Below are 24,761 nucleotides of genomic sequence, written 5' to 3' on the forward strand. Positions count from 1 at the left end.
TGCCACTCTTGACCTCTGTTGTACATTGTGCAACACCCTCCATTGATGACATCCTTGATTACAATGGTTGCGCTCAAAACTGGTGGAATCGTGAGCTGGTTTGCTAGATAGCACCAAGGTTCCTGGAATCCTTAAGGGAACCAGTTCAAGAACCAGAGCAAATTTGGTGCAAAAGGAGTATCCGTTGTGAACCAGTACCTTGCTGATTTGGGTAAAATTACCTTTCCTCACATTAATTATACTTTTCTCATCCACTGCTTTCTTTAGTGCTGCAGTTAAAGATGACCAGAAAGCCAGACGTGGAAGTCGGTCCCGTTCCCGCTCAGCCAGCCCTCGTCGCCGTCATGGCTCAAAGGGTAGAAGGGAGAGAAGCAGTAGCCGATCATGTTCGCCACACAGCTCCAGATACACTCGCAGGTCTGTGACAAAAATAATGATAGGAACAATAACACAGATGAGATTCTCAACACTATTGTTTGAAATTACCAAATGTGTTCCTGCAGACATTTAAAACATCAGCATTTAAACATCAAAATTTGTCAGTCATCCCTAAAGAAATTGAGATTTGATGTGAAATGTTTAACTTTTTTTTAGATTATCATTAGATTTCACCTGTACTTTCACCAGGTCTCGATCTCGATCTCGTTCCAAGTGGTATGACCACCCTACTTCCTCCCGCTATCGGTCACATTCAAAGAGCCCCGAGAGGCGATCATCACCGAGGAGGAGAGACAGTAGACGATCACCACCAAGGCGAAGTGATCACAGAAGATCCCCAAGAAGGAGAAGGAGCGACGAGAGACGCTCCCCAAGAAGGAGTGATGAGAAACGATCTGCATCAAGGAGTAGTGATGAAAGACAATCTTCATCAAGTAGAAGTGCTCAGAGACGATCCTCCCGAAGGAAGAGTAACGAGAGACAATCGCCAGCAAGGAGCAGTGATGGGAAGCGATCGCCATCAAAGAGTAGTGATGAGAGACGATCCCCTCAGCAAAAGAAGTCGAGCAGTGCAGAGAGCCTGGCTAAGAAACTACTGGAAACACCAGGTTTGAGAAATTGCAAACATATCAAGGATTTAAACGAACCTGTGTCTATTAAAGTATCATGTACAAGTGAATGCCAACAATGCATTATTACTTGTGGTTTTATACATATAATATTTATTTTAGAAAGATTTTCATTTTTTAAAATATAAAACATTGATCTGAGAAGTACCTAACTATGGCTGTGAAGTAAGTGTAATGGAGTAAAACGTACAAATAGTAGTAATATTTTGATGCCTCCGCACCGCCAATAGCCATGGCTCGACATATTATGTTTTTGGGTTGTCCATCCATAGGTTTCTACATCCCATTCTTGCAAACGTGATATATCAAGAACGTCTTTAGGGAATTTTTTCAGATTTGGCACAAACGTCTACTTAGACTCAACAATGAACTGATTAGATTTTGGTGGTCAAAGGTCAAGGTCACTTTGACCTTGCATCTGTCTCATTCTCATGAACATGATGTCTCACAAACACTGAGAGAGAATTTCTTCAAATTTGGCACAAACGTCCACCTGGACTCAACAATGAAATGATTAGAAATTGGTGGTCAGAGGTCACTGTGACCTCACAAAACACCTTTTTGACCATAACTGAAGTAATTATGACAAAATTTCACAGAAATATCTAAAGGGATAAAATGATGAAGTGATGACTTTTTATATCCAAAAAGTCAACCATCAACTTCAGTGTGATATCATGCTGTTTTGCAAAAACATGTCTGGCCGTTATTCAACATAATATCTCAGGAACAGAAGGTGAGACATTTGGTCAGATACTGAATTGGTGACGCTCATCTTGGGTGTCCACCTTGAAACTGTGCTGATTGTATAGATCTTCTGTGCTCTGGTGGGGAAGATGTGTGTGAAGCATCCATGTTTTTACAAACAGGTATGTAAACTGTAAGTGCAATTTGAGTGGCTCATGGGAGGCATATAACCGGGAGGCAGTAATTCTACTCTTCTTTAAAATGTACTACAAGTCTTAATAGTACAGTGATGTGCGTTTGTGGGTTGCAAAACTGGTCCCTCAGAAAATTGTCCAGGGTCGGCAGGTCTGCAACTTTGTCTGACACTCTTTTTGTCTCTGTCCTTCTAGCTGTTCAGTCTCTGTCAGACCAGTCTGACCTGGAGTCTGTGGTTAAAACTCTGGCACCCGCCCTGCTGGCTGAGCTCGCCAAGATGAAATCTTCCTCATCCTCCTCCTCTACATCAAAGAAGGAGGTGACTACAAAGCCATCCAAAGCAAAGTCCAGCCTGCAGAGGAGTGAGGCAAGTTCTTCTACAAAGAATAAGGTCGGTGTGTTTGTGTAATATAACAGGTAAAATTGGCAGTAATCTGTCATCTGATAAACAGTTTCTTTCTACTGTGTCTTTGTCTCATTCTTTTGATCGAAACCTTATCCACACAACACTTTGATCAAAGACATTGACAGACAGTTATATTTTATCGCTACATACAAAGCAAAAAATGATGTCTGAAATGACAGATGACTAGATTGGACACTTAAATAACAGATGTTTTTCACTCTTTCTCACTATTTTAAAAGATGTTCATGATGACTAACACTCTTTTTGTTCTAAATGTGTCTTTTTTTCCTCTCTTTGCTCAGTCTGGTAAATCTTCACCCCCAACCATGGTCAAACTACAAGGAATTTATAGTTATATCTCTCATGGTGATGTGGTCGCTGCTGTGGAGCACTTTGGAAAAACCAAGTCAGTTGTACTGTTTCGGTCTAAACTGGAGGTATGTATAGAGGCAATGAATAAGTTTTCTCACGTTTCCTAACTTTAGCTGTGCACAAAAACTAATGTTCTTCTCTGTAAGTAAAGAAAACAAACTCCAGTCTTGGAAAGACCTCAGAGAGATGGTCCTTGTGCATGTAGTAATGCAGAGATGTGCTGTTGTGTGTGTGTGTGCACACATGTAGGCAATCGTGTGTTTCGAGAAAGAGGAAGACGCAAAGAAACTGAAGAGTTTAAAGAGCATTGAAGTGAAAGGAATGCCAATCAGTGTGGTCAGAGAACAGGTATAATACTTTTTGCCTTACTTTTTTTTTTGTCCCTGGCACATGAACATATTAACAGTTGTCTGCTTTAGTTTGATCACACTGTCAATTATTAAATTGATCTGACATAGCAAATCTTAATTTGTTTTACAGGAGACTGTTTCTAAGGAGCAAAAGAAGCCTCCTCAGAAGTAAGATATGTTTCGCACACTTTTTTTTAACAGTGGTGATGTTGTTTTTGTCAACATATTATGACAAATGTGTGGCTGCTGCCTAAATTTGTGTCTCAGTGGGCAAAATTGTGACTTTCTGAGAATTTACCTGATGGAAAATAATCTGCATATGTTAATGTGTGCACGGGATGGAATAAAAGCCACCCCAGATATTCAACCTGTGAAGGACAGCGCTATCTTTTCGTGAAAGCAAATAAAAACATTCAAACTGACCTTGATTTCCCATTTCTCCATTTTCTCCTGCTTGACCTGTTACTGTTTTTTTTTTTTCAGAGAACCTGCCTCATCCAGTGTCTCCATACCTCAAACCACTACAACGACAGAGAGTATGTTAAAATATGGCCTGTGGTGTTTCTTGAAAATGTTTAAAGGATAAGGCTGGCAGTATTCTATATGTTTGTTATTTCCAACAAATCCCATGAAAAGACCAAAACCAACTATGTGTTAGTCTGTTCCGCCATACTTTGACTACCTGAGCCTGTTTGATTAGTCTGGGCCCCAAGAACATTAGTTACAATGGCTACAAAAGCCAATGAATATACTCAGATTTGAATTCATGTAACACTGTGTTTGTATACGGTTATATTCAGCTCATCCATCTTGTCTGCAAGCTTATTATTAAAAAAACAACACGTTCAATCTCACAGAACCTTATTTTCAAGTAAAGAAATACCTCTATTAATCTTACACCTTACCTCTATAGTTTGCCTTGCCTGTTAGTTTTAGTTGAAAAGATATATCAAAAATTGTTTCAGGTTTCATTTGGGTCATGTAATAAAAGTTTACTTATTGGTGTCAATCTAGATCCAACAGATATATGTAAAGGAGGAAGGAGAAATGAAGGTCTTTCAAAATACTGATATTCTTCTAAATCAAATTTGATCTTTTGAAGATCCTGTGACGACAGTGAAGACACAAACGAATGCAGCATCAGCCACAGATGCCTCCAAACAAAATGTCATTACCCATCAGACTGTCGGGGAGATGTTAGAAATGCACTTGCAGCAATCCAATATACGTAAGAAATCCAAATACAATGTTTGCATGTGATCTTTGTTTTATCATCTTTATTTTATTTTTTGTAATTTTTCTTGGTTTCTCTTTCACAGAGTGCTTAAAGTGGAAAACCTGCTTCTCACCAAAGGTGGGTTTCCTCAAATCAAGTATGAAATACTGCAGTATTTTACACATGTATTTCTTCTCAATATATAAATCAAATTCGGAGATGGTTCTTGTTCTTTAAAGGTTCATATGTTTCGGTTTGGTTATGATCTAGTTATCCATTGGCAATGGCCTTCGAGGACAAAGTCTATACGAAATAGAACATTAGTTACGTACCGTAACTTTAGATTCTGTGAGTGTTGGTACAGCCCTCCAAGCTGGTTTCCTTTAACCAGGTAATGAAAATATGGATAGGACCCAAATATCCGGTTTGAGCCCAGTTTATACACATGGTAAAGGTGGGTCCTATGTTGAATGTGCTGGAGGTCTTCACAGGTCAAGTCGAACCATAGGACCCAAGACCCAACCTGGGGTCCATACGGGTTTGGATCCACTGTTTTTTATTTTGTCAATGTTATGTTACCACGGGTCCTCGGTCTGTTGATTATGTGTAATATCCAAGTCGATCCGAGAAGACCCACCATGATCAGACTGCGCTGATCATCATGGAAGTGCTGTGTGTGTGTATGTGTAGTGCAACAGCAACTGCAAGCAGATTGCAAAGCGCATCTGTGCCAACAAGCAGATGTTACTATTCAAAAGGGAAAACAATTGAAGTTATCCTTATTACACTAAATACAACAAAACTGCAAAGCTGATTCTAAATTAGACGCATTTGTCTTCCGTCAAGAGGACATAAAGTGGACTTTAAAGATTCACAGCCAGGCATGGTCAGTTGTTCTGACAACTTTGAGTGCTTTCAGAACTAGAGTTGTCTTGCTTTGGTCTGAATCGGGGACTAAATTTGTTACAAAGTTGAATAATTGCCTAGAGTTGGTTCGTGTTCTCACGGCAGCATTTACAAGCGGACCAGATAAAATGCCTTGCACGAGAAAGCTGCTCTTGATTGGTCAGAATGTCATTGTTCATTTTAGTCAAACCATACAGTTTGAAAACGAGGCGCGGCTCCAACTAGAAAACAATGTTTTGATGCATTGGATGTGCTGAATGTGCATATTAAGGCAGTACAGGAGGAGGTGCACATTAATAATCCTCCAGGACTGTAACATGCTCATGTTTAACCCAAACAATGTGTCATGTGACTGCAGTTGGTTCAGATCAAGGTCGAAACACGTTGTCACCACAAACGAGCCGCACCAGAGTTCGTTTGTAACCCGGCCGAGACCACCTCTTCAAGAAGGTCTTGGTCAGGTTGCGTTGGTGTGCACCTGAGTGTGATTGCTGTGTTCACACCTGCCCAAACGAACCGCACTTAGGGGGCAAACGAACTTGAGGTCAATTGAACTGAAGCAAACAGGGCAGGTGTGAAAGCACCCTTAAACTTAACATTAAACCATGAAATTGGTGCAGAACAAGTCAGTGTCTCCCGTGTCTGGCCAGGTTTGTCCTCAGTCTCTCTTTGGTCTGGGTCCCAGTTTTCAAATAATAGACAGGTCCAGTTTGCTTCTGGGGTAATACATCACCAGGTTTTTACAAGTTCAGGCACATATTTTTGGATCCTTGAAGACCTCTATTGAATAGGTTGGATTAAGTCTAATAAAAAAAAATATATATATATATATATATATATATATATATATATATATACACATATATTAACAAGATCCCATTGAACTCTGTGACAAAATACTACACTCCTCTGGATTAAATGCTGTTGTGCATTTCTCTTAATCTGTAATTGCAAACTACCCTTAACCAAAACTGCCCCTCAATATTCTCTTCTCTCTCCTTCTTACAGTTTATGTCACTTTCGCAGAAGGAGCATCGTCAGAAGCAGTTGCTCATAACCAACCTGCCGAGTTATAACAATGGCTGCTACACAGAGGAGGACATCGCCAAACTGCTCATGCCTTTGGGGTTTCAGTATACAGATAGCAACATCCATGTTGTTCCTCAGACGCGCATGGTAGGCAGCAGGCTATAAATCTGCATCAGCCTGGTTTATTGATTTGAGTTCAGCAACTTTTACATATTAACGCCTCAGCACCAGCGATAGCCGTAGCCGGAGGCATTGTGTTTTTGGCTAGTCCTTTCATTCCTCCCATTCCTGTAAACACGGTATCTCAAGAACACCTCAAGGGAAATTCTTTAAATTTGGCACAAAGATTCGGTTGGACTCAAGGATGAACTGATTAGATTTTGATGGTCAAGTTTCAAAGGTCAATGTCACTGTGACCTTGCATCCATCTAATTTTTCTGAACGCTGAAAAGTTTGGCACAAACATCGACTTAGGTTAAGTGATAAACGGATTAGCTTTTGGTGGTCATAGGTTAAAGGTCAAGGTCACTGTGACCTTGTCTGTCTCATTCTTGTTAACACCATATCTCAAGAATACCTTGAGGGAATTTCTTCAAATTTGATGCAAATGTTCATTTGGACTCAAACATGAACTAATAAGAATCTAGTGGACCAGCCATAACTCAAGAATTCATACATAATTATGACAACATTTCACACAAATGTCTAATAAAATAAAAGGATGAAGTGATGACCTTACATATTCAAAAGGTCAACAGTCAACTTCACTGTGACATCATAATATTTGGCATTAAACACTTCTCTGGCCATTATCAAATGTCATATCTCAGGAACAGAAGAGGAGACATTTGGTCAGATACTAATTTGGTGACACTGATCTTGGGTGTCCATCTTGAAGCCGTGCTGACTGTGTAGATCTTCTGTGCTGTTGGGGGGGAAGATGTGTAAAGCGTCCATGTTTTTACAAACATAGATGTAAACTGTAAGAGAAATATGACTTGCGCAGAGGCATACAAATGCGGAGCAGTAATTCTAGTTACTCGTTAGTTAGTGAAATCACACTTGCATTTTAACATCCTTCAGATCAGAGTTTGAGTTTTTTGCATACTTACTGCTATACATACACTATTAGTGCCCGTATGATGTGACGTTTTGTTGAAAAAGTGCTTGGAACAAGTAAATAAAAGAAGAAATACATGTTTGTCTCTGATTGTCATCTCAGGCCTTTGTCTTGATGCCGAACGTGGAGGATGTGCCCTATGTAATGAAAGCCTTCAGCAGGAACGGCATGAATTTTCAAAAGTCTAAACTCCAGTGCCACGCAGTAGCCAGCGGCATCACAATGATACCGGTAAGCTTGTACATAATACTGTTTTTATTGACTGATTGTTGGGAATGCACTGATTGGCTGAGGATTGGTATTGGCCGATATTCACCTTAAATTAATGAGCAGGTACAAGAAGAATACAATGACTGTTTGGCAGATGGGCTTTGTGATCTCTAAGGCCCCCAACAGTCAACCAAAAGCTAGTTGACCAGAAAGGTCATTAGTCTGGTGGATTTCATTGGTCGCTTAGTCAAGCGTGAAACAGTATTGGGAGCTGCATCTTGTCAAATAAATCAAAACCTATATGACCGGACCATGTGGGAGTTTAATTTGAAAGGGTAGACACAGGAAGTGTCCACGCTCAGCAGTCAGACAGGAGTCATGTTAATTTCCAGGGCTGGTACCTGCGGTTATTCCACAGGCTAGTTAATAACATGTCGGGCAGGAAATCCAAAGTGTGGGATCATTTTGAGAAGGTGAAGGACAAACCCAAGGTGATATGTAAACTCATCTTCATTGGTTGACTACAAACATGACGTATCATCTGAAACATGGAAGTAGCTACATGCCCATTAGCCCACAGCGTCATTAACAGGCGGCTCGCTCAGTGTGTGACGTGCACTTGTAGATAAAATATAGGCCTATATTAATGAAGATTCATTAGTACGGTTTTGTATTGCTCTGTAATGTAGCACAGTGTTAACAGTGTTACTGATACTATTCTTTCTCACACCTTCAACTCAAACCACCAAAATATATCATTTAATCATTACATTAATATCGTAAACATGTGGGTGACTAGTTGACTAATGGCCCTAAATGACGACTACTGGTGTCTCGTCGTGTGGGGACTATAAAAAAGGCATGGGACGGACAGAGATCTTCTCCACGATGCCTATGGGATGAAAGGACGTCATAAACACAGTGGTGTTGTATCAAAGGACGCGCCTTATTGTTTCTGTGATATTGCTACACTGTGAACAACAAATCTGTGTTAAAATCGTTAGAAGTTAGCGTTGGCTCTTAGCAGCTGGTGGCCAGAACTAACAGCTCACTGAGGTTGTATTGAATTACATTATGATGCGTTCAAGGTCTATTCAGTAAAATTAGCATTTGGCGAAGGTGAATTATAATGTTTTCATGATGTGTCCAGTGTAATCTTGTAAAATGTATTTTTTGACGTTCAAATGATATTTTCACAGCAATATAGAAAATAGATATTAGAGAAGGAAATGTGATGTTTTTGATGTATTTTGTATGTAGTACAAAGACTTTTGAAGCAGTTATTTAAAAAAAGATGAAGGTTTTTCGTGTGAAAATTTTACAGTGATATGTTTACAAAGACACTCTAAGGGTGCTTTCAAACCTGCCCTGTTTGGTTCAGTTCAATCAAACTCAAGTTTGTTTGCTCCCTAAGTGCGGTTCGTTTGAGCAGGTGTGAAACAGCAATCGCATTTGGGTGTACACCAAAACAACCGGACTGAGACCTTCTTGAAGAGGTCTGAAAGCACCCTTAGTATCAGGTATATTGGCTCTAGGTGAGTATGGTGTACTGTGGAGAAGTAAATTTGGTATTAACACTGCCTACTTTGATGTTTCTTTTTTAGCTTGGGTTTTACAAGTCACTGATGAAGCTGATGCATTTTGTAAGTAAAACACAAACACACACAGACACTGAATTCCTCTTGATTCATAAACTGCTTTTAAATCAATGACTGAATACTTCTCTCTCTACTTCCTCAAAATGTGGTGGTACTGGTTAGGACATTTAAAACCAGAGTCGGAGCAATAGCGATCTCCACGGCGTCAAGTCTCTGCCAATACATGTCCAACCAGTCATGAGCAGCATTTATCACAAGCACATCGACTGACACACACAGCTGCCAATCATAATGTTACACTCACTTTTTATACCATCAAATAACTAATTAAAACCAAACTAATAAGAAAAATCAAAACTTGAACAAGCATTAGTGTGATAATAACTACATAAAATGACAGAAGTAGTCATGGGGAAAAATTAATCTGATGTGTAATTTGAGTTTTTAGTTTGGCCAGTGTCCCATCTGCCAACACGAAGGGGGTGGGCTTTATGACCTATACTGCAGCCAGCCACTAGGGGGCAGTCAAGATGTTTTGGCTTCACGGACACTGAAGAGATTGAGACAGACTCTAAGAATTCAACAGAAGCAAAGTGCAGTTCAATTCACAGGAGATTTATTTGCACACAGCAGCACTGAAATAGACAGAGAAACTGTCTGTCTTTCCTTTAGCCTACCTTCTTATACGCTGCATTTACAGTCCCGGCAGTGATCTATCCCGTTACCTCATTACAGACAGACATATCTGATGTTCTCCTCACTAAAAGATGTACAGACAGTGATGTGCTCACATTCCTTATTAAGTTTAATGATCGGGTCAGTGTGACCTGACCGCACATTACTCATGACAGTATCCCATACTCCTCTTTTCCTTTAAAAGCTTTCCTCTGGACAGCTGCAGCTAACCACGATGCGCTCCTACGCCTACATTGGCTAGCTAACTGGGCAAAAGAGTATATCGTATATTTGGGACATGCTTATGTGAGGTACTGCAACAAAGTAATAAAGGTACATTTGTTCCCTGTGCAAAGTGTATATCCCGTCCCACTAGCTGGAAAACATTGATATGGTGATATTAATCTTCCTATGCAGTGCATGGGCTCTCTATGCATTTCACCACTACTTCAATTACAGTTCGCCTCAGTTCAGACTTCCACACAGTCAACCTTCAACAGTCTCCTTCCCACAGTAACACTTTAATATAGTCGTCACGTGACATGAACGACTGCAACTCCTCAAGCAAAGCAGATAGTCTGCTGCTGCATCTTTGATACACAGAGTGCCGTCCTTGCTGATAAGCTTCAAGACAACCTTGTTTACTTGATCTCCACACAGCTGCTTAATGAGAACACTGTGGCTATATACTAGAATATCAGGTCACTCAAGGTTAAGGCTGTATAACGCTGTATTTTCCAGTATAGCCTGCTTTTGTCTCAGTTCATCTTTATTTCGGCATGTGTCTAACCGAAATATATATTTAACGTGACAAAGGCTTAAAACTATCAACAGTGAGGATGTAGAGGAAACTCGATTTAAGATATTGTTTCGTCCTTTTATTGTCATGTATTGTAACAATGCAGAGCAGTTCTGTGTGTTCTCCTGTTAAAGTTTTTGTTTGGATGTTCACTTCCTGTTCTCGATGCAGCCTGTGCGTGATGATGGAACAAAAATAGTCTTCATCAAGAACATCTCCTGGAGTGAGACCAAGGGGCTCAGAGAAACTTTGACACAAATCATTTGTCAGCCTGTCAAGAACTACATGCCTCTCCTCAACAAGGTACAAACACACACATACAAACACTTTAGTAAACAACTTAAAAAAGACTTCTTGATTGTCTTACCTGTCATGTATGTGTGTGTTTGTGTGTCCCAGGTATTCATAGAATTTGAGTCAATTCGTGATGCTGATCGGTTTGGAGTCTGGTACAGTCTCCTGAAGGAAGCCCCTGGCCATGAAGTCCACAGGCTGAATACACTGAAGGAACTGAAAGACTGTGCATCACTACGTAAGTCTCTGTTCTAGGTTTTGTTTTTCAGTTTGATTGAATAATTTAATATTAAAAAAAGTAATTTGAGTTATTATCCCACCAACAGAAACTGGCGTTCCGCAGGGCAGCATTGGACCATTTTGGGTCACGATGAAAACTCAACCCTACCTGTTCCCTACTGGGTTTTCTTGGTTCATCATCCCAGGTAAGAGACACTTTCTTACATTATTTCTTTGAAGTGAATTATAGGGATGTCCCGATCTGATTCAGATCTCAAAGTTCAGGATCAGAGCCGATCAAGGCTTTTCTTTAACTGACTGGGATCGGCTTTAATGAGCTATATAGAGGTCGATCCGAACCTTTTGTTTTTTTTCGTCAGCTGTCACACAGCTGTTTTATTCACAAAGCTGTCATGCACAGCAACTTTCCACTGTTTTTTCTCCTCCACTCTGCTGAGCTGCCGTGTCTAAGAGCTGGGGCTGGGCGACGCCCACCGCGAAACACCACAGGTCATAAAAGAAAAGTCAGTATGAGACTGTTAAGTTGCGTTATTTACCGAAGTTTTGTATACTCATTTTAGCTCAGTGTGTATCTCTTGGCTTTGCTTCCAGCTATGAAGCAGAGTTTTACCGCCCTGCTCAGAGGAGCGGTGCAGAACAACAACCACACTTAACCGCGCGGCAGCAAGTGCAACAAAAGCCCCTCGAGCAAAAAGCTAGTAAGACTAATATATTAATGTACGGTAGCCTAAACTGCGCAAAGATGTTCGGTTGATGAAAATAAGAACTCAGCTGATCACTGTTCATTCAGGTGGCTCAGACAAAGGCTAACACTGCTCTCCTAAAGAAAAAAAACATTCCCTTGAGATGGCAATGTAGCTGATGTAGCTGTATTATCTTGGCCGGGGGTGTCCAAATGTTTTTGAATGGGGGCCAGATTAGATGAAGTGATAATACCTGGGGGCCAGCTGCTTCTTGCATCATATGGGTTATTAAGAAAAACACTTAAAATGAGACAAACTTAAGTGTTTCATCTTTAAGTGAAAAAGTATTGAGCTTTCCACCACTGCTGAAAATGGTGGCCCTTGCTCTTCACTTTACATTTCTTGTGTAGCCATGTCTGCTACCTAGCAGGAAATATCAGGTGTTAGGTAACTGTTGATTAGCTTGTTTGCTGTCAATGAAAACACATTAGTTCCACTTGCATAGTTCCTATTCAGTCCTGTCTAGAAACTGTATGCTAGTCCTGCCATCATGAGGTGAACCAGTAAAATGCAAAGTTGAGTTGGAGGTAGTTCATAGTAATCCCAGGGGCCAAAAACAATCACCTCAATGTTTTTAGTGATTTTAAGCCTGTGGCCCTGACTTCCCTTGTCATAAAGTAATTTGGAAAACTGATACAAAGAGAACTTGTAATCAAAATTGAGCATCTACTAGACCCACTATCGAATTTAGGCATAATCCCTCAACCTCTCTTAAAACCATCATCAAAGTTCAGGCGGTTGACCCTGTGGAAAATTACAATAATCGTTTATAACAAACTGAATTTTAATTGCCACACTGAGGTGTTGTGCAAAAAAGACCAGCAAAGTCTTTCTTGTCTCACAAAACTGTCTAAGTTTCACATTGACAAGTCTCTTATGATCCAATGTTACAGATTTTATATTGTGTCTGTCTTGACCTGCTCTTATCTGCTGGTTTGGGAATCTCAACATCAGGTCCAAAAATGCACCAAGTAGCATAGTGAAAACGAGTAACAAGTTCTTGGGGGTTCAACAGAGTACGTTATCTGTCCTGTTTCATAAATCGATAGGAAGGAAGACTAAAGCCATCCTGTCTGACAGCTCCCACCCCTTATTCTCCAAGTTTTAGTTTTTGCTTTCTGGCTCTGGGCTCAGGATGCCCAGTTAGGAGTAACAGATACAAGTGAGTTATGGTGACGACGACGGTGTTGTCGATATTGATATTGATGGTTGTTGTTGATGACCAGTATTGTTTCAGATCACTGTATTCATATTTTTATGTGTTGTCCGTTGTCTTTTTAAGTGTGTGTTTACTTGCTGTGCAACTAATTGCCCTCTGTGGACAAATAAAGATGAGGTTGAAAGTGATCAAGTCTGTTGAAACAATATCGTATTATTATAGAGTATATTCTGAAAGACAATCCGAAGGCCGTTCCAAATTGGAACTGGACTTTGGACATGATTTAGGCAAAAAGAAGTATCGGAGCGGCACTCGGTATCAGCAGATACTCAATATGAACTGACTCTGGTTGGGATCTGGGGCAAATAAACTTGACTGGGACATCCCTAGATTTACATTAAATTCAGTAGTTTATTACTGCCATGTTGATTTATTTTCAGTGCAGTAACCGTTTGCCTATGTTCATTTTTAACTCAAAGATTATCTGACAGTCAAAGGAGAGGGCGACATTGAGGTAAGCTTTTCTCACTTAAACTTTCCTATCATATATATTTTGTCAATAATTAAAGCTTATCAACTGTATAGTTTTAAAAACCTGGACCTTTATGGTTTGGATCCAGTAGCTCCTGAAAAATGAGTTGTGCCACATTGAGAAGACTTCACATTTTAGTATGTCAGATACATAATTAATCAACATTTAGGTAAATTAAGTATCGGATCAGACTTGTTATTGGCAGATTACCAATCTTAAGGAAAAAAAATGTTTAACATGGCTTTGCTAATTATAAGTAACTTAAGTTAGACTGAACTCCTTTTTGTTTTACTCAGAAATCATATTTTTATGCACATCTTCAACCTAGTTGACATTCATTCTTACAACATGTTCCGATAATGTGATGTTCTGTGTTTTTGCTCATCGGAATTCAGTGTGATCCAACTTCAAAATGTACGACCATGTTGAATCAGTGTCAACACATAAAGTAAAATTTAGAATTTATATGTGTCTTGTAGAGGGCCAGTGGTTGCTGCTCCATGTTCCCCACAATCATGTTGACTGGTTTGCCAGGATTTAACCGCTACAATCATAATGACGTGGCCAAGCTCGTCTGGCGGTATTTCCCCAAACAGAACCTACGTTCCTTGTTCTACAACGTGGTGGTCTTACCGCTGCAGAGGAGGGTAAGGAGTAGACACTGCAGACTGATAAAGGGACAAACATAATTGTAATTGCCATTTAATTAGTTCAACGGAGCTGTGTAGTTTGAATTAATTTGTTTTCCTTTCCTGTCTTTCCTCTCTTTACCTCCAGGCCTTTGTGTTTTTCGCTGATTGGACAACATGCTGTGATTTTGTCCGAGATCACATCACAAATCCAGTTTCTGTCGAAGGCTTCAAGCTCAGTGTTCATTTTGTCCTGGAACACATGAAACCCGAATCCAGTGAGGTACGGGAGCTGGGAAAAACACTGAAGTGCGCACTCTGTGCAGTAACACTGTCAGGATCAGGATTGGGTAGAAAAGTCAACTCTCAGAAGAAGAAAGGAATCAAGAGGAATTTTCCTTTGTTATATTATCAGTCTATTAATCTTTTATATTGTAAGTAATTATTTTGTTCTGAAGAAATTTCAGAAAGAAATAATAGCAGATGTACTAATGTTGTGAGTGGAGATCTCCACAGACAAGCCCGGAAATACAATCATGTAAGCAATAGAGGCCACATGGAGAAAATATGTTTTAAAATGTGTTTTGATGACATCTGTGACTTATAATCTTTTTGCAGGTGATGATGTACCAAACTCTGATGAAGCTGAGCAATGCTGTAAGTCATTAATCGCTTACGTAAATCTGTTGTCAAGAAAAAAGTAGCTCTTCATCTTTGGATCTCTGGTCCTTAAAACCAACTATTTCTTGCTGTTTAGGGAGCTCAAGAGCCAGAGTCTCTGGAGGAGCGGTTGCTGTGTGTGGAGATTTCTGAGACATCTCTGGACATCATCAAGATGGTCATTGAAGTTGTGGCCTCCATCGCAACCTTTGTCAGCTTTCTGCCACTCGCCAACAGGGTACAAGAACACAGACATTTCATGTTTTTATTACGCATCTGTAAGACAACACATTGAAGGGTTGAGAGGACCGCCATGTCAGGGTATCTACAGGACTTAAAAAAATCTATAAGTACTGAATTTAGTTTCACTTCTTTTTATATGCAGTTGCAGACTGTCATATTTATTTCCATCCATCCATTTTCCTCACCTTTGAGGGGACTGAGTTGCAGGGGCATCAGGTTAGCAAAGTATTCCAGACTCCCCCCCAGGTTTCTCCATCATGAATGCTGAAGTGCCCCAACACAACCAGAGTCCCAAGTCAGTGTCCTTTCCAGGACTACCCAGAAACTCCAAAAAGGCCCATTACTCCGAGCTTTTTAGTGCATAAGCACAACCAACTGTCAGAGACCTCCTCTTAGGGACTTGCGGTCACATACAGGACACCCTCTTGTTCCTCGTGGAGAACTCCAACAGAACTCATGACTATCTCCATTCCTGCCCAGTCCCTCTTACCCTGGGCAACTCCAGAAAAAGCGAGAGTCCAGGAGTTTGGTTCCAGAACCAGTGCAATGCATGGAGATGAACCCAGTTATATCTCGATGATACCACTCCACCTCCTGCACCAGTTCTGGTTCCCTCCCTGCCACAGAGTTGACGTTCCAGGAGCTATTGCCCCTAAGAAACCCAGCTCCCAGGGTCACAAGGACATGCATTCCACCATGTTAAAGTGGCGATTCTTGGAGAGGATCCCTCTTAGTCTTCCCATTCCCTGAGACCACTTTGCCTTGAGACCCAACTAGGAGCTATTGCCCCCAACAACCCAGCTCCCAAGGCCATGAGAGTATGCAAACCACTTCACCAATTCTTGACTCTGGGAGACCCTACCATTGCCCCCTACAACACAGCTCATAGGGTCACAGGGACATAAAAGCCCTCCACCATGTTAAGGTAGCAATTCTTCTTCCTCTCTATGTACAGTACAGGCCAAAAGTTTGGACACACCTTCTCATTCAATGCGTTTTCTTTATTTTCATGACTATTTACATTGTAGATTCTCACTGAAGGCATCAAAACTATGAATGAACACATGTGGAGTTATGTACTTAACAAAAAAAGGTGAAATAACTGAAAACATGTTTTATATTCTAGTTTCTTCAAAATAGCCACCCTTTGCTCTGATTACTGCTTTGCACACTCTTGGCATTCTCTCCATGAGCTTCAAGAGGTAGTCACCTGAAATGGTTTTCCAACAGTCTTGAAGGAGTTCCCAGAGGTGTTTAGCACTTGTTGGCCCCTTTGCCTTCACTCTGCGGTCCAGCTCACCCCAAACCATCTCGATTGGGTTCAGGTCCGGTGACTGTGGAGGCCAGGTCATCTGCCGCAGCACTCCATCACTCTCCTTCTTGGTCAAATAGCCCTTACACAGCCTGGAGGTGTGTTTGGGGTCATTGTCCTGTTGAAAAATAAATGATCGTCCAACTAAATGCAAACCGGATGGGATGGCATGTCGCTGCAGGATGCTGTGGTAGCCATGCTGGTTCAGTGTGCCTTCAATTTTGAATAAATCCCCAACAGTGTCACCAGCAAAACACCCCCACACCATCACACCTCCTCCTCCATGCTTCACAGTGGGAACCAGGCATGTGGAATCCATCCGTTCACCTTTTCTGCGTCTCACAAAGACACGGCGGTTGGAACCAAAGATCTCAAATTTGGACTCATCAGACCAAAGCACAGATTTCCACTGGTCTAATGTCCATTCCTTGTGTTTCTTGGCCCAAACAAATCTCTTCTGCTTGTTGCCTCTCCTTAGCAGTGGTTTCCTAGCAGCTATTTGACCATGAAGGCCTGATTGGCGCAGTCTCCTCTTAACAGTTGTTCTAGAGATGGGTCTGCTGCTAGAACTCTGTGTGGCATTCATCTGGTCTCTGATCTGAGCTGCTGTTAACTTGCCATTTCTGAGGCTGGTGACTCGGATGAACTTATCCTCAGAAGCAGAGGTGACTCTTGGTCTTCCTTTCCTGGGTTGGTCCTCATGTGTGCCAGTTTGGTTGTAGCGCTTGATGGTTTTTGCGACTCCACTTGGGGACACATTTAAAGTTTTTGCAATTTTCCGGACTGACTGACCTTCATTTCTTAAAGTAATGATGGCCACTCGTTTTTCTTTAGTTAGCTGATTGGTTCTTGCCATAATATGAATTTTAACAGTTGTCCAATAGGGCTGTCGGCTGTGTATTAACCTGACTTCTGCACAACACAACTGATGGTCCCAACCCCATTGATAAAGCAAGAAATTCCACTAATTAACCCTGATAAGGCACACCTGTGAAGTGGAAACCATTTCAGGTGACTACCTCTTGAAGCTCATGGAGAGAATGCCAAGAGTGTGCAAAGCAGTAATCAGAGCAAAGGGTGGCTATTTTGAAGAAACTAGAATATAAAACATGTTTTCAGTTATTTCACCTTTTTTTGTTAAGTACATAACTCCACATGTGTTCATTCATAGTTTTGATGCCTTCAGAGAGAATCTGCAATGTAAATAGTCATGAAAATAAAGAAAACGCATTGAATGAGAAGGTGTGTCCAAACTTTTGGCCTGTACTGTATAAACTAAAATTGAGACTTTTTGTGGAGTTTCAGCCAGCACCATCAGACTTGTAGCAAAACATTTTACCACTGCCATCCACGGTGGACAGGAAGCTCTTTGACTCATCAGCTGTGCCTGGATTTTCTGTCAGTTAGGGTTTGTTTGACCTTTGAGTACAACCATTTTGCTTGAATTTGTTGTAATTTCACATATAATTGATTCTTTTGGCTTGTCGCTGTTCTCTCTTTGTTGCTTTTGTCTTATCACCTCCTTTTTTTTGTTTTTCTCCTCTCTGTCTTTTCACACTTTGTCCACAACTGTCGTTCTGTTTCAGATATGCATTGAGATGGCAGACTCCAGCGGTGTCACTAAAGTGTTGGAGAAGTACAACACTTTCTCTGCAAAATCTTTTAAGAAGGGCGCAGCTTGGTATGATAATGTTCTTTCAAACATTTTAGGAGTATGAAATGGGTTCAGATTAGTTTATACTCATGACTGTGTTTCCCAACAGTCTTTATGTCTGTATGCCTTAATGTATTTTCATATTTCTGTCCACCATCCTCACACCTAAACTGACCAACTCCTTTCACTCTCCACAGGAGCAAAGTTCAACGTTTTGAGACGTGAGTATATCACTTTGTAATACATTCTTGTCAGGTTAAAAGAGAGACAAAACATGATGTAGTTGCCCAAAGCATGACAATGACCAATGTGATGACTATTATGATCCACTCGCCCCAACAGTGTGCAACGTTTTAAGTAATTGTACACTGAATAATTTGGGTTTTCGGACTGTTGGTTGGATAAAAAAGACAAATTTGACAATGTAAACAAGGACTCTGGGGAAATGTGATAGGCATTTTTCACTATTTTGTAACATTTTTACATCCAAACAATTACTAGATTTATTTTATTTATTATTTCTTTAGCAAAGTGCTATATCCTGCCATTTTGTGATAACAACCCTGCTTTTGTTTGAGACTGACAATCCTTTCATTTGTAATTTAAGTTTGAAGGGACTAGAACAACGCCTACAAGATGCTAGTGAGATCACAATAAACCATGACCCTATCAATGTCAAAGCCGAGCCCCCAGCTATGGAATGTGAAACCCAGCCTCCTACTTCTGAAAAATCGGATAATGGGTCACAACCTGCTCTGCAAACCAGTGGCCCTGCTGGATCCATCGTATCTGAGCCCATAATAACAGGACCAAGTGCTACCTCAGCAAGTGACGTAGCAATGAAGGAGGACAGTGAGAAACCAGTAACTGAGATCTCCGTGGACTCCACTGTTGGTCCTGAGGCAAATGAAGATGTAGAAAAAGTGGAAGTAAAGGTGGAAGAGGAGTCACCAACAACTTCAGTCTCTACTGCTGATGTGACCCCTACCCTTGCAGTCAGCAGTGGGGACGCAGTCTCAGCTGCTTCCAGTTCTACCCCATCAGCCACAGCAGTCATCTCTGAAGGAAACTTTGCACAACTTCCTGAAAATAAGATGGAAATTTTCCAGGTCCAGGACCACAGACTCACCCAGGAGAGCAGGTCCCAGAGTAAGGAGGAGGAGGTGAGGCCTGGCTTTAAATCTTTAAACTCAACATTTACATTTGATTTAAGCATATTTTGTCAGTGCCAAAATGTAGAGTCAAGCTTTGAGTTGCTATTTAAATATTTGTTAATTTGTAGAATAAATTACATAAAAAGAGACCAAACAGGAAAACACAACATTTCCCTGGGTCTATAAAGACTCTGTTGACTTTTCAGAGATTAACATTAGAAAAACAATGATTCTAAAGACTTTGATATGAGAGATTTTGAAATTGGCTGTAAACTTTTGAAAAGATGGTTGTGATTGTGCATGTCCATGCCATCACTCCATCCTGCTTTATAAATGTCGTCCCATTTCTTTAACATTTCTTTAGGGCCCCAGCAAAGGCAACAGAAGCCCTAGGACTGCAACAGCTGGAGAGACACCACAAAGAATGGTAAACAGCTGTTTTTTAATCCCACAAACCTCTGTGTCTTGTTTTGTGCCCTGTGTTAACCTTTTAGCCCTGATATGATTTTCTCAAAATGTATCTACCAAGTTCTACCAAGTCCTTTTCACCAGTCCTTGTTAATTAAACAGCCTTATTAAAAAATGAATGGGTCAACTAGGCATGTGCCGGTTACCGGTGTCACGGTTTACCACGGTAAAAGAATGTCACAGTGTCACTAACCGCCCATTTTCCGTTCTGATGGTAAAGGCTGATGGTGTAACCTATGTTTCATAAATGGGAACTTCAGGAACTCAAAACTCAGCAATAATTCTGTGCCATCATACCGTCAAAATCTTAAACCTGCACATGCCTAGGGTCAACTAGTCTCGCCACCAGACAATCAGAGATCTCCGCCTTCTGATAGTCTGGGGACACTCCTTTCTAAAGTGTGTTTAACACACCTGCGAAAACGGCCGGCAACAAAGCAACGCCTCTTGCATTTTTGAAAAGGACACGCCTTCTCGGAAATGTGTGTTCCTCCTTTTCTCGTCCGCAAGGAAACAAACACACAGAAAGCTTGAAAATGGATGCCGAGAGATTTAACTCCGTTTTATCAAACGTGTGCTCATCCGTGAAGAAAATATTTTTTCCAGCAGATGTCTTAGTTACAACATGATTGAGCTAACTGGAGTAGTTTCATGTCGTATCCGACAACGGGAAGCTTTTAACAGATGACATCCTGATGTTAGCTTTGCTGCTGCTGTTAGCTGTCCCTGTCAGCTGCAGCCACTGATGCTTTCTAGACATCGTGATTTCCCAAAACTGAATAAATACCACACAAAGCAACACAAAACTGCTTTGCTAGCTCAATCATGTTGTAACTAAGATATCCGCTGGAAAAGACTTTCCAAACATCGGATTAGTCTAAACGGTGATACAGTGATGTGAAAAAATGTTATATATATATATATATATATATATATATATATATATATATATATATAGGAAGAGGGAGGGAAGAGGGAGTCCAAACTCTGGCTCATCGACCACTGGCAAACAGATTTCAACAATATATATATATATATATATATATATATATATATATATATATATATATAGCTAAAAGCTCTGCTGGTTTTCTACCCGGAAGTATTTGTAAACAACAAGGCGATTCCCTCTAACGTTATAGTCCGGTCGGACGGATGAGTCATGGCCTTGTAAAAGATTGTTTGTTTCTTTTAGTTGGCGAGAATGTGTCGCCGCAAACGCGACAAACATCCACTGAACTTTGACGGCGTTTTCTGCGAGCACGGCTGAGCCATTTTGTACCGCTACACGTGTTTCTAGTGGGACTATGTTTACAAGCACAAGAGTTCAGCGAGCCACCGAAGAACCACCCTGCAGATTTACTATTGGTTCTGCAACGTAGGGAGTTTTTTTAAACTCTGAAATTGTATCCGCCCATCTAAACACAAAATCAGGGAGAGTCATCAGTCTTTAGTTAAGCAAAGCGTCAAAAGACTGACTTGTGAATCTAAGGGTGAACCATACATCTAAATGATTAATAAGCTAACTGATTCATAGTTTCAATCACTGATTCTTTTTTGTTCTCCGTCCAGGTTCAGGATGATGTTAAAGATGACATTGTTTCTTCAGACGCCTGTCCTTTCGCTGAGCAAAATTTCAACATGGATGACTTTGTCACTGTTGATAAAGTTGGCGATGACGAGGGAGACACAAGCCCTGAGCCTCATAGCTCCTCCTCATCCAAGGAGTCCTCCAGAACGGGAAGAGGGAGTCCAAACTCTGGCTCATCGACCACTGGCAAACAGATTTCAACAAGGTCTTCAAAAGACTGTAAGAGCTCAGCCTCCTCTTCATCCATTTCAACAAAAGGCTCAAGCTCTTCAAGCCCTGTGCCACCAATAAAGTCCAAAGACTCATCTGTGTCCACTAAATCCCCTACCAAACCCTTGGCCTCTACCAGTGTCAGTAAGGCCTCTTCTTCAGTGTCTACTGAAACCCCTTCTTCCCCTCCTCAGAAAATACAACTAAGCAAAACAAAACCTCCAGCCGAAGCATCTAATACTGCATCTTCCAGTTATCGTACCTGCTCATCCTCAGCTGCATGTGATACGGAAAAGATAACATCAGCAGCAAGTGCCAAGGCATCAGTGAAGACGCATCCTGAGCTGCTTGAAGAAAAAGTAAAAGACACAGAGAGTGTAGTAACAAAGTCTGACCACAAAGTGTCAGCAGAGAGCCTTGATGCAAAAACTGTTGAGTCAGAGACAAAAACAGAAACATCATCAGAGATGCATCCACCTTTACAGGGACATGGGGTAGAGTTGAGCCAAGCTCAAAGTCTGGAGATTGATTCTAATGCCATCCCAGCGAAAGACCAGCAGAAAAGCAAAGAGGAAGGGAAAGAGGAGAATAATAACAAACATACAGAGGTGGAGGAGGATAACGGTGAGAAATATCAAATCCTTGATTCACTTGATGATCAAACAGATCAACAGATGGATGATGTAGACCAAGAGGTCAACTCTGAAGCCCAGCCAACTGGACCTGAGGGAGGCCAGACTTTGCACAAGGAAAGCTTTCAGGACTTGGACAGTGTTGATGATGAAGGCAAAACCCGCTCACAGGAGTCCAGTGAAATGGACAGATCTTTCCATGTGTTAGACAGCACCACCGAAGACCAAGCAGCTACAGGTCAAGAGGATAGTCATCTGGTCCAAGATGATGGCTCTACAGTAAAACAGCTGTCTGAGGTAGATGCGATTTCAGCAGGTAACAAATCTGATAAAGATTCAGTTGATAAAGATCAAGATAATTTCCAAGTGTTAGATACAGGTAGTAAACAAGCTCCAAGGTATAAGGGGGATGGAAAGGAAAGAAATGAAGAGGAGGTCAAAGGCAAAATGCTTTCAGCAGAGTCCTGCAAAGCCTCCAAAGGTGTGGAAAATCCTGATAGCCGAATCCTAAATGAAGACCAGCCTCTTCAAGACTCTGACAACAAAGATACTTTTATAGACCTTGACAATGATGTAACTGAACAAGAAACCTTTGAGATACTGGATTCAATTGATGGTGAAACCGCAACAGAAGGTGACAACCAAAACCTTGAAACTCCCAGTGACCAGACATCTAAAGAAGACATGAGGCCCATGGAGGAAGAGGAGGACCCATATCAGGTACTTGATTCTGTTGAAGATCAGCCAATGACTATAGAGACAGAGTCAGAGCACCCTGCTAAAAAAGATGATAGTCTAGATGGACAATCAAAGAGAAGCAGCCCCACAACCACAGCATCCAAAATTGAAGACAAAGAGAAATCACCAAAGAAACAGGACAGGACAGTCAAAAAATATGACACACGGACAAGAGTGGACACCTCTGCAGGAGTTTCTGAAAAAGACAAAGAAATCAATGAGGAGATGATGTACCAGATAGTAGATTCTGTTGAAGATGAACCAGTTCAAGATGCTGCCACCACAGAAAGGTCTGGTAGAAGGAGGAGTGCACGAGGAAAGAAAGAGGATAAAATTGTATTGGTTCTCACAGAAGCGCCTGAAAAACCAGAGGAAGCTACATACAAGATTTTAGACTCCGTGGAGGAAGAAACTCCCAGTGATGAACCCACCGTCAAGAGAAGATCTACCAGAGGAAAAAGGGAAACAACAGCTAAGAAAGATGCTTTAAATGCGAAAACAAAAGAGGACACTCCAACAGGAAGGAGGCACACCCCTGCCAGAGAGCGAAACAGGGAAACACCAAAAAAAGAGGAGAAAATCTCTCCAAAGGAGAGCACACCATCAAAGAAGAGTGACAGTGTTGCGAGTGAGGTAAGTGAGGAGGATGTTACCTCTGAAGTATGTGACCCTGTGGAGGAAGAGATTGTTAACAATGATCGGCCCGCTACAAGAAGAAAAGGGAAAAGGGGAAGACCAAAGAAAGACGTTAAATCAACAAAAGAAGTCAGCGCAACTTTAAAGAAGGGTGACAGAGACGCATCTGATAAAGTGGCTGATGAAGAAGAGGCGACATATCAGATTCTTGATTCTGTGGAGGACGAGAGTGTTGATGATCAGCACCTCACAGAACAGTCAAGAGAGAGAGATTCTAAAAATGATGAACAGCAAACAAAGAAAAGTATCTCCCCTGCAGGATCACCCAAAAATGAGGACGAGGAGGAAGAGCCTGTGTATGAGATCATAGATTCCCTTGAAGACGATCAAGTTCAAGAAGAGCTGACTGCCACAGAGGACAAGACAAAAGATGAAACTCCTACAAAAGCAGAGGCATCAACTCTAAAAGAAGAAAGAACAACTTGTGGTACCACAGGGGTGGAAGCGTCTCAAAAAGTAGTCGTCAAGGAGGAGACTCTTTATCATGTAGTTGATGATGTAGAGAAAGCAAATGATGGTCGATCTGCTGCAGAAGGGCCTGCAACAGAAAATAGGCAAAGAACACACAATACAGAAATTAAGAAAGAGAGCAAATCAGCAGCTAAATCCCAGAGTGACACTGCCATACTTGAAGGGGTGATGAAGCAAAAATCGTCCAAGAGAGATGACACAGCAAGCACTCCGGTGAACCTGGAGGAAGTGAGCAAGGAGGAGGAGGATAACCTTGACACGGCTGAGGAGGAACAACCGAGGAAGCGTCAGGCCACCGCAAAAAAGAAGCAGTTCTCCAAAGAGCAGGAAACGAGCAGGACCAAGGACAGGGAGAGAGAGAAGAGGGAGAAAAGGGGTCAAAGCAGCAGCAGAGGAGGAGGAGGCGGGAGAGTGACAAGGAGGGCAAAGGAGAGGGAAAAAAATGAGACGGTGGAGGTAGACACAGAGGACCTGGTGACTCTGGATGAGGTGGGAGCAGATGAGGTTGGAGAGGAAAGAGTATCTGAGAGCCAAGAGTGGGATGGGGAGATCACAGAGGGAGAGCTGCAGGCACTCGTCACTTTGGATGAGTTCACAGAAGAAGAGGAGGATGGGAATGCCGAGGAAACCATGCAGGATGCCTGTCCACCCAGCCAGGAGGACGAATCAGTGGATTTACTAAACCCAGAGGTAAAGGTCAAGACT

At 41.4% G+C, this 24,761-nt stretch overlaps 1 protein-coding gene across 3 annotated transcripts in view; it reads left to right on the plus strand.

The window, feature by feature from the left end:
• The window catches only part of LOC117245811 (uncharacterized), a 40,219-nt gene that overhangs the window by 9,384 nt on the left and 6,074 nt on the right, over nucleotides 1–24,761 (plus strand). For 2 of the 3 annotated variants that reach the window (XM_033609349.2, XM_033609352.2), the window contains exons 5-29: nucleotides 268–417; nucleotides 628–1,046; nucleotides 2,144–2,340; nucleotides 2,658–2,792; nucleotides 2,977–3,075; nucleotides 3,208–3,245; nucleotides 3,561–3,613; nucleotides 4,180–4,305; nucleotides 4,397–4,431; nucleotides 6,208–6,375; nucleotides 7,451–7,579; nucleotides 9,163–9,201; nucleotides 10,802–10,933; nucleotides 11,030–11,162; nucleotides 11,251–11,349; nucleotides 13,546–13,580; nucleotides 14,078–14,245; nucleotides 14,376–14,510; nucleotides 14,846–14,884; nucleotides 14,985–15,125; nucleotides 18,029–18,123; nucleotides 18,294–18,317; nucleotides 18,704–19,259; nucleotides 19,615–19,677; nucleotides 21,291–24,746. In XM_033609349.2, coding sequence (XP_033465240.2) covers nucleotides 268–417; nucleotides 628–1,046; nucleotides 2,144–2,340; nucleotides 2,658–2,792; nucleotides 2,977–3,075; nucleotides 3,208–3,245; nucleotides 3,561–3,613; nucleotides 4,180–4,305; nucleotides 4,397–4,431; nucleotides 6,208–6,375; nucleotides 7,451–7,579; nucleotides 9,163–9,201; nucleotides 10,802–10,933; nucleotides 11,030–11,162; nucleotides 11,251–11,349; nucleotides 13,546–13,580; nucleotides 14,078–14,245; nucleotides 14,376–14,510; nucleotides 14,846–14,884; nucleotides 14,985–15,125; nucleotides 18,029–18,123; nucleotides 18,294–18,317; nucleotides 18,704–19,259; nucleotides 19,615–19,677; nucleotides 21,291–24,746 — 6,664 coding nt within the window. The remainder of the gene's footprint in view (nucleotides 1–267; nucleotides 418–627; nucleotides 1,047–2,143; nucleotides 2,341–2,657; nucleotides 2,793–2,976; nucleotides 3,076–3,207; nucleotides 3,246–3,560; nucleotides 3,614–4,179; nucleotides 4,306–4,396; nucleotides 4,432–6,207; nucleotides 6,376–7,450; nucleotides 7,580–9,162; nucleotides 9,202–10,801; nucleotides 10,934–11,029; nucleotides 11,163–11,250; nucleotides 11,350–13,545; nucleotides 13,581–14,077; nucleotides 14,246–14,375; nucleotides 14,511–14,845; nucleotides 14,885–14,984; nucleotides 15,126–18,028; nucleotides 18,124–18,293; nucleotides 18,318–18,703; nucleotides 19,260–19,614; nucleotides 19,678–21,290; nucleotides 24,747–24,761) is intronic. The other variant, XM_033609353.2, reaches the window with a different exon arrangement.

Source organism: Epinephelus lanceolatus, chromosome 22 (genome assembly GCF_041903045.1).
Source record: "Epinephelus lanceolatus isolate andai-2023 chromosome 22, ASM4190304v1, whole genome shotgun sequence".
Lineage (NCBI taxonomy): Eukaryota > Metazoa > Chordata > Actinopteri > Perciformes > Serranidae > Epinephelus > Epinephelus lanceolatus.